Below are 14,818 nucleotides of genomic sequence, written 5' to 3'. Positions count from 1 at the left end.
GGCAAACAAGCATTTCTGCTACAAACTTAATTTTATACATGGAGAGGAAGAAGCAAAGAAAACATCCTTTTCTCCCGCTTCAGCTTCCTCACCCTAATAACTCTCTATGTCCCAGACGGCACTGTTTTCTTACTTTGGAAGCAGTTGCTCCAGCTGACCAGAAGACAGGATTAAATTGGGTCCAAATCTCTCATCGCTGTGGGTAGTCTTTTATTCCCACTGCCTTTTAAAACTCTGTTTCCTTTCAACAAATGGAGCAACTGTATTTCCAATATCAGGGCTGTTACTGCTATAGTTCCCAGATGGGAAATGGGAAAGCAGCTAAACATGGTTGTTCTTGGGGAGATGAAAAGGATAAGGATGGAAAATAACTTAATGCACTGAAAATGACATATTAATGATTAGCAGGTAAAACTGTCACCCAGAGCGAAGAACGTGACAGTCATTTCTGGGAGGCCAGTCAAAAATGAAGGGAAATATTGCAGATCAGCTCTTCAGTGATTCCTGTGTTAGTGAATAAAGAATGCTTTGGCTCAGGCAGAGAAATATGTTCATCCCTATGTAAATTTTAGAATTTCATGCCCACTTTGTTTCCAGTTTCCTTACTTAGTCCGCAGTACAAAGTAGTCCAAGCAAACATTGAATCTGGTCATATAAAACACAGACACAGAAGGAAAAGCTTGACTTTTTCCCTAACGGGGGGAAGAATGGCAGATCTCCAGAAATGTTCAAACATGTCAGGAAGCCCAGCAAGCCAGCCTCGCCCCATAACTCCCATTAACTGCAACAAATTGTTTATTGCACAACATGAGAAATATGCTGCCCTCTTTACGGAGCACATTTTTCCATGTGTGCTGCACACAGAGGACTTGCGGCACTCTCCTCACCAAGAGGGAAGAAAGCCAGCTTTGCATCCAAAGAAAGGTAACTTGTGGCAATTATTAAATCCATTACGCCAAGGTTCCTTGCTACTCTAAAAACCCACACATACACAGTAGGCACACACAAGCGTCTCTTTTGTGCCCAAAATAAAAGGAGATACCTTAATTAGAACAATGCAGGTCAGAGAGTATGAAACACCCAGCCCAGCTGCCGCGTGCCATTAAATTCATAAAGAGGAGGAGGAGGGAAGGGCAGCCTTAACGAGATTACACACATTGACTTTGATCAAGACACAAAAGCACTAAGGCGTTCCAGGGTTTTTATTGCTGTCTTCGGGCTACGTTTTAATGGTTACATTAGAAACATGCGAACATAGGCTGAGAGGTTTTTTAGTGAGAGCCTGCCTCGCAAAAGGCCCCGCTTTAATAAATTGCGGGCTGTAGGGAAAAGGCGAGGGCTGGGGAACAGATGAGCGGCTGCTTATTAATTACATCCCCTGCACAATTCCCAACTCTGAACGTTGTGCTTGGTCAGTGCAGGGAACATGCACAGGCTGTGTTGGGGCACCACTCGGAACGGGTTCCTCCCATCAATGCTATCCCAATTTTCAGCACTGTTCCCTTTTGCAAATATAGTTGTTGCAGTAAAAAAACAACAGCAGGACTGCTTTGCATGGCACTCAAACAGAAAGAAAGAAGATACAGGTGGGCCTACCTGTGTCTCATTCAAGATACACACAAAGGGAATATACAGGAACAGTAATGTATGGATATTGCCCAGGGGTTAGGTACATGCTCTAGCCTTGCCTCTGGAGTTTTAGTGATCCTTTTACCTTCCCTTGGAAAGAGAGGCAAGCATTTTAATACTTGCTTCAAGAATTATTTGTAGTAGTAGAAGTAATTAATTAATTAAATAATAATAATAATTTGTACACCACCCATCTGACTGGACTGCCCCAGCCACTCTGGCTGGCTTCCAGCATATATAAAAACATAATAAAACATTAAACCTTAAAAAGCTTCCCTATACAGGGCTGCTTTCAGATGTTTCCTAAATGTTATATAATTACTCATCTCCTTAACATCTGATGGGAGGGCATTCCGCAGGGTGGGCGCCACTACGAGAAGGCCCTCAGTGCTGGATCGCAGGGTCTGGGCTGAAGGATGGGGGTGGAGACGCTCCTTCAGGTATACTGGGCTGAGGGCATTTAGGGCTGTTCAGCACCAACAGTTTGAATTGTGCTTGGAAAAGTACTGGGAGCCATATCTTATGAACAACAACAAAAAGGCACTGGGACTGAAACTTTGGGATGGGGAAGGCGGCAGCAGTAAGGCCACCAAGTTCCATCTAATTTAAGTGGTATGCACGCAAATTTGCTTTGCTAAACAAAAGGAACAAAACTGTTGAACAACTAGTTTCAGAAAGCAACTGTTGTCAACTAATAAGATCAAGGATAGTCAGTTGGTAGCCCACAAGCCGAATCCTGTCCATTAACTGCATCTGGGTCCCAGTAGCCCTAGCAACTTCTAAATCAAGGTGTAATAAAACATTCCCTCCAGTTTCACTTTCAAAGACAGTTAAGTTTTTTCCAAAAGTGAGACAGTAAGAGATGCATTCCACCCCAAAGCTTACAACTCTGTTTGGGTTTTGTATGCAATGACCCTGCTGAAAGTTACTTGAAGAAGCTGTAATATTCTGTGTGCATCTCAAATAAATTTTATTTTTTACTATTTTCGATGTGCTTTTAGAACAGCAAATGTTCAGTGCCAAACTGCAGCTTGAGGGGCTCTTTAGGGAAGCATATTTGTTCCTCAGACCAGGTCCCCCTACTATATTTAACTGATGACACCTTACCATCCAAGCCCATCCAAGCTTACCATCCAAGTTAACATTACAGAAAGGTGTTGGGTGGCAAAATACATATCCAGGCTTCTGTCAGGAATATGGGGTGTCCCCGAGTCTGTGAAAGTGGCACTGAGGGCATCTGCCTGTTAATCCTATTGGTTTTACAATGAATGCCGGGGTGGGTGGGGAGCCTGCATGTGTCATAATAGTGTGATAGAAATGTGTATGAGACATTATACTTTTACAATATGGCTAGCAGTTTTTAAACACAGCCACAGATGGCAGATTCTGTAGGGGGTAAATGCTGTAGCACAGTTTTTGCTTTTAAAATATTTCTGTCTTAAAGAGAGATCACTTGTTTGAAATATATGTTTAATACTGTATGCTACTTCTTGTTCTGATCTTATGTTTACACAAAAACTGATCTGTGTTCTTTTATTTTATATAAATACTTTATATTCTGCCCTACAACAGGTTCCCAGGGCAACATAGCAAAATGTGTGTGTAACCTCTGTTTTAGAGCTTCATGCCTAGAGATCAGATCTGTCTTCATAGACATTCCTCACCAAGGAAGAGTTGAAGGCTGAATGGATCTTTTAGTAACTACTGCTTTGCACTAGTTTTTGGGTTTTTGTCTTTTTAGCATTATGTTTCTCTATTTGGGCCCAATCTTCTATGCTTTTTCTAAAAAAAGATGACGACTTCAATGGTTACTTGGTTGAAAAAGTTACGATTATGCTGCGTTTCATTCAGAAACGTGTAATAGGGCTGCAGGGTTACTGGATTCTCTGTAGTGTTAATGGATTCTTTGCAGGTCTGCTTCTGGTTATTGTCCCCTATACGTGCATCTTTGAGATGCATGTACAGGAGTATCCCAAAGATGTGCATCTCTGCAACTTGCAAATAGTCACTCTCTCCTCATTAAATTCTTGGAGATCTGCAAATATGTGTTTGAGCTATTTGTGCACTACAAAATCTTTTGGCACCTTTCTTGAAAATCTGAAAGGAAGAAACTCATTTCCTATTACTTGCACATGCATGCATGCCACACACATACCTAAAAATTCTCTTTTATATGCACTCTCACTCACACAAACACAGGCCCATGGAGTCAACATGCCTCTCCCTACCATTCCACGACTGTCTGCAATCTCCTCTGAATCCTGCACCTCCATAGTTATTTAGTCAAACTCCTGGAGCATGCTTTCTTTCTAGTACATGACCTAAATACTCAACACTCAGTGGTGCAGTTTCTTGCATCTTCTTCAAAAGGGCTGAGAGAGGCTATAGGGATGGGTAGGTGAAGCATGGGTGCAAAGTGAAAACCAGTCGCCTAGAGTCTCAAGGGGATACTGCCCAATGTGCAGAGCTCATTGCCCTTCACGTCATCCAACTTGTGATGTTGGAAATGAGGCCGAGCTCCTTTCCAACCAAATCACATGCAACAAAGTTAACAAGAAGGTGTATGATCCTGCCACTAGTGTTAGAGAAGGAGGTGGGAGAATCCATACACCCTAAATTAAATTCACTGAATCCCTGGAAAAGACTCCAATCCAACTGTAACTTGAACTAGGGAAAATACTACACTTGATCTTAGCCAAAAGGCTGAGAGCGATGGGAAAATACTTGAGGAAAAGAAACAATGTATGAATCACCAGCCAAGAAACTAATAGCCTCACCAGAGTCCGCAGCCAGCATTCCTCGCAGTGCACGTGCCAGCACTGGATGGAGGTCAGGGGCATCGTGTATGAGTCCTGTGGAAAGAAAATTGAGACAGCCTCATCATATACTCGAAATTTTTGAGAAATCCCCTATTAGATCCTGAGCTCTTGGGGCAAGATGTAGAGGACATACTGTACCAGTACACCTTCATTTTCTCATGTGATCCACATAGCATAACTTCTGATTCACATGCAGTTGAGAATACACTACAACTGGGGGATTAAAGTTTTTTTAATACTGTGCTTTAATTACTAGGCTGGTAATTAATAATAATAGTAATCATATTCCTTACACAGTGGGCTAGGCATGCAATGGAAAGAAGCATAACCTCAAAGAGTTGTGCCTCTTCTGAAAGAGGCATACCAGAAGGAACCCTGAGGTCATCTTCCAAGAACCTCATCCATGTACCCTCCATAAGAGAAGTTCAGACAAAAGAAAATTTCAGTGTTAATAGAATGTTTACAGACTGCTCTACCCATCAAGGTCTGCCTGGTGCTAGGAAGTTTCCTCTTCACCCAGGCATATGATTGTTAATATTGTTACATTCTGCTGGGCATTTGACTTTTCAGAATTTATATCAACTAGTTGGTTGCTGTGGTCTCTGTTTTAATTATTTTATATTTTTATATTGCTTGTATTTTATATTGCAAATTGCCTCAAGGTTGTTTTTAGAAGGCCTCACCTAAGAAATTGTAAAAAATAATAACAGTACAGTGGTACCTCTACTTATGAACACCTCTGGTTACGTATCCTTTGGAATACGCACGAGGCAAACCCAGAAGTATTTTTCCAGTTTTTGCCACACACGCATGTGCAGAAGCGCTCTACTGCGCCACACTCATGCACAGAACAGACACCTCCAGTTGTGAAAACCTCAGGATCAGACCAGAGCTCTGGAACGGATCCTGTCTGCAACTGAAGGTACCACTGTATTGTTGTTAATAATCCAACTGCAATGTAGCACAAGCTGTTATAGTAATCTCCTCTTGCTCCACAAATGGGAACAACAATGGAATAAAAATCAACAGGTTTATGACAGCTGTTTGCCAGGAACAGCATCAATCATTATTTTGAATACCCTGATTTTACAGTAAGACTTGCCAAGTATCTCTTATGATAGCTAATTATTGTATGATTATTCTTTTTACAACAGAAAAGAGGCACTTCACTCTGTTACTCTGTCGTTTGAGTTTCTTTCCTAGCACCCACAGTTTATTTCAGTTGTTTTCATAACCAAAGAAAACTAAAACATTAAATCTAAGGACTTGTACAAGAATTGTTATTATTTTATTTATTTTTGTAGTAATGAAGCAACCTTCCCCTTGATGCTATGCAGATGTGAACCCTAGTCCTGCAGCAATAGTGTGACAACTGTACAAATGTAATATTGCAGGGAGATGAGGAGGAAGGAAAGATAAGCTGTTGCAGGAAGAAAAGCCTTCCCCAATAAATAGTATGGACAGGAGAAATGTTCATTCTTCAGTGAATATTGTAAGCTGAATTGGAGGTCACTGCTGCAAAGGAGAGCAAGTTTTCCATTTTTCTTATTTTAAGAAAATACATTTTATAAATATCTATATCCTTTCTATCCCAAATGATCTGCAAGTAATGTTGACATTTATTTTATTTTGTTTTATTTTATTGGGGGGGGGGACACACACAAAAGTATATTAAAACTATGCAATTACAGTGCCAGTAGCAACACCCCTTTAGAGCAGTGGTGGCAAATCTTTGGAGTGTTGGACTCCAAGTCCCATCATCTCCAGCCAATTTAGGATGATATGGGTTGCAGTCCTGCAACATATAGAAGGCTACCAATTCCCCATCCCTGCTTTAAAAGGGCCGAAAAGGGAATCATATTCAAAATTTAATAGGAGAAACACACACACTTCCCAGTATCTACCTGACAAGTGATACCATTATTCCTGGGGAGGGAAGCTTGGAGGGGCTTAAATAGAGACACAAAGATACCAGCATCCCTGCAACCAGAGATGTAAAAAGTTACAGACGCCAAGCCACTAGAGGGCGCTTCAGCACTTTAGTAAGTGAATCATAAGAGCCAAGGCACTCCTCATCAGGGTGTAGTAGACAATCAGCAACTTTGAAAGAGTTTGGCTAATAGGCCGTATTCTAACCCTACAGTATATGCAGGGAGACAGGAACATGGACACAGGGAGATCTGCAGGGTCCAATATGTCGCCCACACCACAGCAGCACACACTGAAACATATTCCCGAGCTGTGCCGTTTTCATCCAGAATCGAGGGACAAAAGACAAGGTTTTAGTTTCTCCACACCAGTTGTGCCACCTTCCTATAGGGCAGGCAGAGGTACAGAGTCATTTTCTTATTCATGACCACAACTGGCAAGCTACTCACCATGCAAATGAGACATTTATAGCGGTCCCCACGGGAAAGCTGCCTTTCTAATTCGCGGACACGAGCCTTTAGCGCCTCAAACGTTGTCACTGCTGAGTCTTCTGTAATCCTAAAATAGATGAGAAAGTCAGGGCTGGCTGAATTCTTAAGAGGGGAAAAAATCAGCGATTTCATATGTGCCAAATGTTGTAGAGCAAAGCCACATGATGGCAGCTTGCATGTTGGTTCCTGGTAAAAGTAACTCAAGAAATAGAATCAAAGCAGCAGAGACTGCCTGAGGCTTGAGAATCAACTTTAGCCACCAGGTTTAAGAACAAAGGTCAAGGAGCAGGGTACAGAATACATGAACCCAGTCCTAGTGGATCAATGCCATATAGTATTTCCAGAGGAGGTGAGAGAGCATGAGAGCATGCATGATCACAAACTAATTCGTTCTGGAGGTCCATTCTTAACCTGAAACTGTTCTTAACCCGAGGTACCACTTTAGCTAATGGGGCTTCCCACCGCCGCCACACAATTTTTCTTCTCATCCTGAAGCAAAGTTCTTAACCCAAGGTACTATTTCTGGGTTAGCAGAGTCTGTAAACTGAAGCGTTTGTGACCCAATGTACCACTGTATTGAAATTGTGTTGGTCCCTTTTCCAAGAGGACCGAGCAAGATGATGCCAAATTAACATAAATGAGGGGGACAGGCACATCTGAAAGTGTAGTGTTGTGCAACGGCTGCAACATACCCATGGGGTATGCAATAGAAAAAAAGGCTGAGGGAAAGCAGCAAGATCCCAGATGCCCCCACGAAACTTGAACACCGGAATGTTCTAGCTAAAGGGACGTAGCTGTAACAAGAAGTTTTAGTTTGCGCAACCTGGCTATTAGCATTAAAATCTCTGCCACATTTTGACAATGCGTAGAAAAAGCAACCAATATATTATATCAGTAACTGCAAACCTTGCAGAAGCATCCAAACCCAAATATAGCAATTAGGATGAAGGAAACGAAATAAACCGGATAAATTGACATTTATGCCACACAAAACAATTATGTTTCTTTAGTCTAGCATTTCATTTTCTCTCTCCTCAAAACAGCCACTGCCCTGTCAACCGGGGAATATTATAAATCAAGTTGTGAATGATGACAGAGAGCCAAGCAACCACAGATTACTCTGTTACTTGAGTACACATACAGCCTAAGAAGGGCAAATACCCATTCTGGTGGGAACTAACTGCATGGCTTGGGCATAGACTCCAGGAGAAACCAACCAACCTCTATAGCCAAACAGGATCCTTATCTTAGATACTAACAGCAAACTCATAGTCCAAGTGTGCAGACAAAAAGTGCAGACAAAATGGCAGTAGAGGGAGGCATCAGAAGACTTGGGAAACCCCAATGTTTGCCGAGGTACAAAAACGTAGACCTGAGAAACAAAGTGGAAACCTTGGAAGAACAACCCAATGATGATGGTGTATGACCAGTGCACCTGGCATGGCTCACCAACTGTGTGACTGGGTGGGGATGTTGAAAAGACGGAAGAAGGAGAACGGAGTATCCTAGAAAATTGTGTGGTTGGCTGGAAAGCTGGAACCTTGAACAGGAGCATTCCACACTGCTACATTTTGTTGCAGATACCAATTGTTCCATTCTGTTTGCTACTTTAACAAATGTAGCTCTCAGTACAGTCATACCTCAGGTTGAATGTGCTTCGGGTTGAGCACGTTCGAGTTGCGCTCCGCGGCAACCCGGAAGTAACGGAGCACGTTACTTCCGGGTTTCGCCGCTCGCGCATGCGCAGATGCTCAAAATGACATCGCGTACATGCGCGGAAGCGGCAAAACACAACCCGCGCACATGCATCGTCGCGGCTTATGTTGCTTTCAGGATGCGAACGGGACTCCGGAATGGATCCCGTTCGCATCCCGAGGTACCACTGTACCAGAATAGGGTGAGCCAGGGGTCCTCAACCTTTTTCAGCAGGGGGCCAGTCCACTGTTCCTCAGACCTTGTGGGGGGCTGGACTATTTTTTTTTGGGGGGGGGAGGAATGAACGAGGGACGATGAGCAGCACGTGAAAGGACTCCAGAGAGGGGCTGCTTTAAATGGCGTCCGCTCGAGAGGGGCGCTCAGCCAACTGCGACTCCTGTGTCTTGTGAGCGGTGGTGGTGGGAAGATGAGTGGTGCATGAAAGGGCTCCAGAGAGGGGCTGCCACCAACAAAGCCCAGCCCCCCTTCCTCCTCTAGGCAGGGTGGGGAGAAGCCAGGAGGGAGGGATGAGGTGCCACCGCCACCATGTGAGGGAGAGAGGGGGAAAGAACACACACGCTGGAAATCCACACAGTGATTCCTGGACCATCTGCGGGCTGGATTTAGAAGACAATTGGACCTGATCTGGCCCACAGGCCTTAGTTTGCCGACCCATGGGGTAGGCTAAGCCATGATTTCAAGTATCAAGAGCAAAGACATCTAGCAGGAACAATACTATAACATAGCTTAGGCCAGCTCACCTCTCCAGGAATCTAAGTAAGATATCTGAAACCAATGTTATTTGGTGATGGTGATGATACTTGTATACTGCTTCATTCAAGGATAACAGGGTGGTTTACCATATAAAAGCACAAGAATACATTCCATAGTAACAAACAAAAACAATTACTATTCCACCCAGTTTAAAAGGCTGTAGATTATTTAATTAGCCAAAGGTCTGGAAGAAGAGGAATGTTCTTGCTTGGCACCTAAAGATATGTAATGAAGGTGCCAGGTGAGCGTCCCTGTGGAGAGCATTCCACAAGTGGGGAGCCACTAAAGAAATGAGCAACTGATAGCCAGGTGAGTTGGGCAGCAACTCCAATCATAACAAACCACACTACCAACCAACAGAAATTAGACCTTGGTCAGGAAGAGGCAGGCAATGACATGAAATGGTTTGTTTATAGGAGTCTAATGGGCTTCCCCTCGCTGGACAGTTTGTGAAAGTCTCTCAGATGATCATCCCTGTCCAGTGATAAACGAATGAATCAGAGAAGGAGGCAGAATAGAGGCATAAGCAACAACACTCAGTGCCTGCCCAATACAATGGTCAATCAATAGTGAGGCTGTAGATCAGGGTGTTAGTTAGCTGGAAAATTACTGCATTGCCGCATGCGTCACGCTGGAGGGATCCTGGACAATCAATGAGGGAGGTATTGATTTAGTTATTATCACTTCATATGCTCCAGACATTGTTAAATATACATTTATTAACAAAGCTGAGAAGGGGACATAGAGTAAGCCTGAACAAGTACAAACTCTACTCCAGCTCAGCCAGCACACCACAGTCCACATAGCTGCCCCAGCATGGAAGGTTCAGTCAGGCTTTAACATGGCAGAATAAGTAACTGGCTTCAGAAAGAGACATTCCCACTGCAGGAATGGCCAGTTAATGCTGCCAGCTTTCTTTATCATATTCAGAAGTGTTTTATTCCTTTATTGCAGGGGTGGGAAACCTCCCACCTGGGAACCCTCTCTAGGCCACAGCCCTCACCACCCCTGCTAGCTGGAATTCGTCCATGAACTCTGATTATGTCTCTTGCATGCCTGGATGGAGGACAGAGGCAGTTGTGAGAGTTTGTGTAGAAATTAGCCTACTGTACACACCCCAGGAAGATTGCCTGGAAGGGAATCTGGGCCTCGGGCAGAAGAAGTTGGAAAAGAGAGGGCAGAAACAGGCAGGGCTTTGTGAGGGGAGACTGAAGACTCCAAGAACAGAGAGACACCAAAATGGAAAGGAAGGAAACTTAAAACCTATCAAACTAAATATATTAAATTTTTAGCCTGTGAGAATTGTCTCACACCAGAAGTTGGGATTGAATCAAATGAGGAATGTCAAGCACTAGAGCAGAATCATAGAATAAAATACCTCCACCCCACTCCCAAACCTAATGTACAGAGGACGACGCAACAGGCTGTTTACCTTATTCTGCCTTGGTGTGCCGCTGGGAGAAAAACAAAACATAAAATAACCAAAAGGGAAAGTTTTGCTACTTCCACAAATCTGCAGGTCTAGCAGCTCAGAAAGGGCCATGACCACAGTGCCCCTCTAATTATTATTTGTTCTTCTTAACCAGGGTCTGATATGAGCATGTGTGTGTGTGTGTGTGTGTGTGTGTGTGTGTACTGTCTCATTGTTGTAGTCTTCTTCCCAGTTTTTCTTCAAAAAATTCCCTTCCCATCTTCCCTCTCCAGTTTATTTCAACAGAATACAAATTTCCTTCCTCTTCATAAATAGTCACACTGTACATAACATTCCATAAATTTTATAGCCCTGCTGTTTATATGTCCCTTGTAAAACACATTTAGAACTGATTATATCCAACACCAATAAAACTTCATAGGCTACTTCCGACACCTGAAATCTTGGACCTTTCGCTCTTTTCACAGTCATTTATTTTGGTGTTCAGGAGTCTAAGAATTCAGGCAAAATTTAGGTTTTCTCATACAACCTACAGGCTCTTGTTCTTTCTAGCGGCGAGAAATAGATGCTAAGATACAGGACTGTTCCTGGAATTTTATGTTAAATAAAAGATATGCACCCAAAGCAACCCTCTGCCAAAAGAAAGTGTTTGTTCACAATAAAATTATGAGATGATGAACTGCTTTTGAGCAGAGATGCACAATAGATTGTCATTTCCAGAATAAGTGGGGGCATAAACCTGTGAGAGAAAAATCAGTCAACGTGTAATGCAACACTAAGGGACAGTACATCTATGTGGGAAAGTGGCATACAAAATTAATGTAGTAGTAGCAATAATTAGTAAACTACTGACACACACTACTAGATGTCCCTACAGCTGAATCACATGCACACATAGCTGTCAACTTTCCCCCCTTTTTAAGGGAAATTCCCTTATTCCGAATAGGATTCCTCACAAGAAAAGGGAAAAGTTGACAGCTATGCATGCACAAGGACAAATGTGCTAGAAAATATGCCTGGTGGAGAATTGATAAAAACTATTTCCAGAGGAGTAATATCGTTAGGCTGTTGCAACAAAAAGTCAGGGCAGGATCCACCTAAGGAGCCCTGTCACAGAAGGGCTTCAGCTTGTGCAGTATCTTCATCGCCCCGCCATAAAAAATTGGCTGGAGGGTGGTTCAGGAGAACCTCCAGAACTGTGCACAGGGGTACAACCCTACTGCCTCCTCGATACTTTCATTTCTTTACTGGCTGGGCTTGTAACTATTTGTGTTGAAAAGTGCCTGGGTTTTTCATTTTGATCCCTCAGATTTGCACAAAATCAGAAAACTACACCATGCAAAGGAAATTGGCAACTTGCCCCAATCATTTCATGTAAGCCAAGCCAAGCAGTCATGTATTTCCCAAAAAGTATTCAAAAGCACAAAGGTAATTAAGGTGTCTCTCTGGGAAATGTGACAGGGGCTCTTATGTCTCCCTTCAAAGGAGAATGGGGAATTTTTAAAAGCTGGGCTGCTCCAGGTTGTTTCTCTGCTCCCTCTATCTGGGATCAAAGTCAAGTCTTCGTCAGGACCACTCAGTGAAGCAAAACATCCTCACTGCCTACTCTGCCTAAGTGGCATAAGTGATCCCAGGATTTAACCATTAACTGGACACCTCCATTTCCCCTTTTTTTCTGGAGTGATCAACAACCCCAAAAGGGTGTGTCTGCAGCAGAATTACCAGGTACTTGGAGACCAAGAAGAACCTACTCCTTCTTTACTTGCACCACCAAAGCACATTAAACATTTCTACATCATTTATACTGACAAGCAGTCTGAAAAGTGTGTGCTGAGAATTTAAAATTGCCTTAATTTCTTTTCCAGCATGTTAGAGTGACTCAGCAACTTAGCCTTTTATAGATCTTATTTTTTTTCTTTTAATCCCTCAGTTTTGCACAAAACAAGCAAACAAGGTGCAAGTGCACACATGCCCTCTTGGTACTTAACTGGCATAACAGAATCAACAAAGTGGAAGGCAGTGGCAAACACAAAAGAGAATGCGTACTGGTATGAATGAGAAAGACCAAAGTTTCTCCTCACATACAAATTAAAATAGGTGTGGATTACTCCAGTCTAATTCAAATGGGGGAAAGTGGATTAACAGCTAAATTATCGAATTGAGGTGAAATGACAAAATTCCCCATTATTTTCTTACAATAAAGGAGCTGGCTTTCCTGCTGCAGACAGAAATGTCTTCAGTTATGTATCTTTTTAGATGAACCTCTCTGAAAAAGGCTGACTTGGAATTCTGTGCAGGAATGCTGCCTCTATTGAGGAATTGACAGGGATGCTAATATATTGTTCTCCGAGAGGAGTGTCCTCCCATCTTGATAATAGTGCATTTCTGTAGTACAATATATTAAGAATGCTGTTCACCTGTACTTTCAATGGGTGACTTAGTTTGGCAACATGCCCTAGTTCCTGGTTGCCAAGTTATGAATAATGTAGTGTTCTGTGGCCTAATTTCCATGTTCTAAGCTGAAAATTTGGAAGAAGTTGCATGCAAGGGTGCGCGTCTGCAAAGCAGAGGCCCTCTGCGTCACAAGTGCCTCTATTTTATACTTGCTTGAACAATTTGTTAATGCCACCAGCTGCTTGCCAAGTTTGGAGTTCTGTTAACTAATTTAATCTTCATGCAAAGCAAACATGTTGCGTTGCTCTACTCCGCAGAGGAATTATTCTTCTTACACTTGCATGCTCTATCACAGTGGCATGGAGGGGAAGCTTACTGCCACAAGAAGGCATTCTAAGCTACATTTAGCTAGGACCTGCTAACGATTCCCCAAAGATTTTCCCTACAGAAGAATTCATTATGCTGCTTTCACGCTCCCCATCCCTTCACTGACATGGAGCCCAAAATGTCTCTGCAGAACCAGAGAGTGAGTTTGGGAGTTGGCACTCGGCCTTCTCTGCCTCTGCCTCACGTGCCTGGCCCCATCAAACTGCAGACAGATGGCACCAACAATCAATGAAAGCAGTAAGAAGTTTCCGAGTCAGCACGATTAGAAGAATCAGCAGGGATGTGGAGATCTGTTAGCCACCGAGAAGGATTTTTGTTAATTTATTTCAGGAGGAGGGTACCGAAAGGCTAAGCTTGCACTGAAGTTCTTATGCATAATCCGGGCAATCATGCATCTACAAGATAGTTGGCAAACAACTAACTCTAAATTTGACAAGCAGCTGGTGACCAGAAGTGCCTGTTCCACTTTGTGTGCGTGTTGCTTCATAGGAACTCTGTAATTGTGTTCTTCCCTACTTTAAAAACAAAAAAGAAGGGTAGAGACATGCATTGAATAACTTGAAATCATTCACAGAACTAAATAACTGAATAAATGTAAGTAAAAATGTTCATAAAATGGGCAGGCATTACCGCAGGAGGAAAGGGCAGTGTTGCTGGTGTCTATCACCTTGAAAAACAATTGAACTCTTACATAAACTTCTGCATTTCAGTGCTACACGATGGGAACATTTGTTCTCTAGTAAATTAAAATCTAAAGAAAAAAGGCCACAAAATAACAGGAATGAAAGATAAGGACTTGTGCTGCTCACCACCAGCAATTATCAAGGGTATTTTATATCTGAAGCACTAGCGGTGCAGAAAAAATGACTGCCTATTTTCATTGAATGATGAGGAAATGCAATTTCCCAACAAGAGAAGTACTACTTTGAGGAAATGCATCTAAATCCTGCACAACGGCTTAATTCTTTTTTGCACAGAGACCCATATCAGAAAAGACATCAACTTGCTCTCCTGACAGCTACCTCTGAGGAAGAAGGAAGGCTGCCACCAGACTGCTGTATGAGACTGCTATGTTGAGAGTTGTGCATGGAGACAAACACCCAAATAATCAACAAAAGCCTTTCTATTAAGATGAAGCTTGTGCTCTTATTATTCTCAAATATGAACCACTGAAAGGGAGAAGATTTGAGCAAAACTCCAGTAACCACCTTATACCAAGCTATAGTTGGATGTGCAAGGCAGAGATGAATGGTGCAGATTTCAATGTC

The 14,818-nt window shown here is 42.7% G+C and overlaps 1 protein-coding gene across 11 annotated transcripts in view; it reads right to left on the bottom strand.

Moving 5' to 3' along the window:
• Nucleotides 1-14,818, bottom strand: part of RNF220 (ring finger protein 220) — a 327,427-nt gene that overhangs the window by 7,971 nt on the left and 304,638 nt on the right. For all 11 annotated transcript variants that reach the window (XM_081195319.1, XM_081195316.1, XM_081195312.1 and 8 more), the window contains 2 exons: nt 6,827-6,935; nt 4,407-4,481 (listed from right to left, as the gene is read on the bottom strand). In XM_081195319.1, the coding sequence (XP_081051445.1) occupies nt 4,407-4,481; nt 6,827-6,935 (184 nt within the window). The remainder of the gene's footprint in view (nt 1-4,406; nt 4,482-6,826; nt 6,936-14,818) is intronic.

The sequence above is a fragment of the Podarcis bocagei genome, assembly GCF_964188305.1.
Source record: "Podarcis bocagei genome assembly, chromosome: 5".
Lineage (NCBI taxonomy): Eukaryota > Metazoa > Chordata > Lepidosauria > Squamata > Lacertidae > Podarcis > Podarcis bocagei.
The sequence above is the reverse complement of the archived record's forward strand: the minus strand, read 5'-3'. Positions and strand labels throughout refer to the sequence as shown.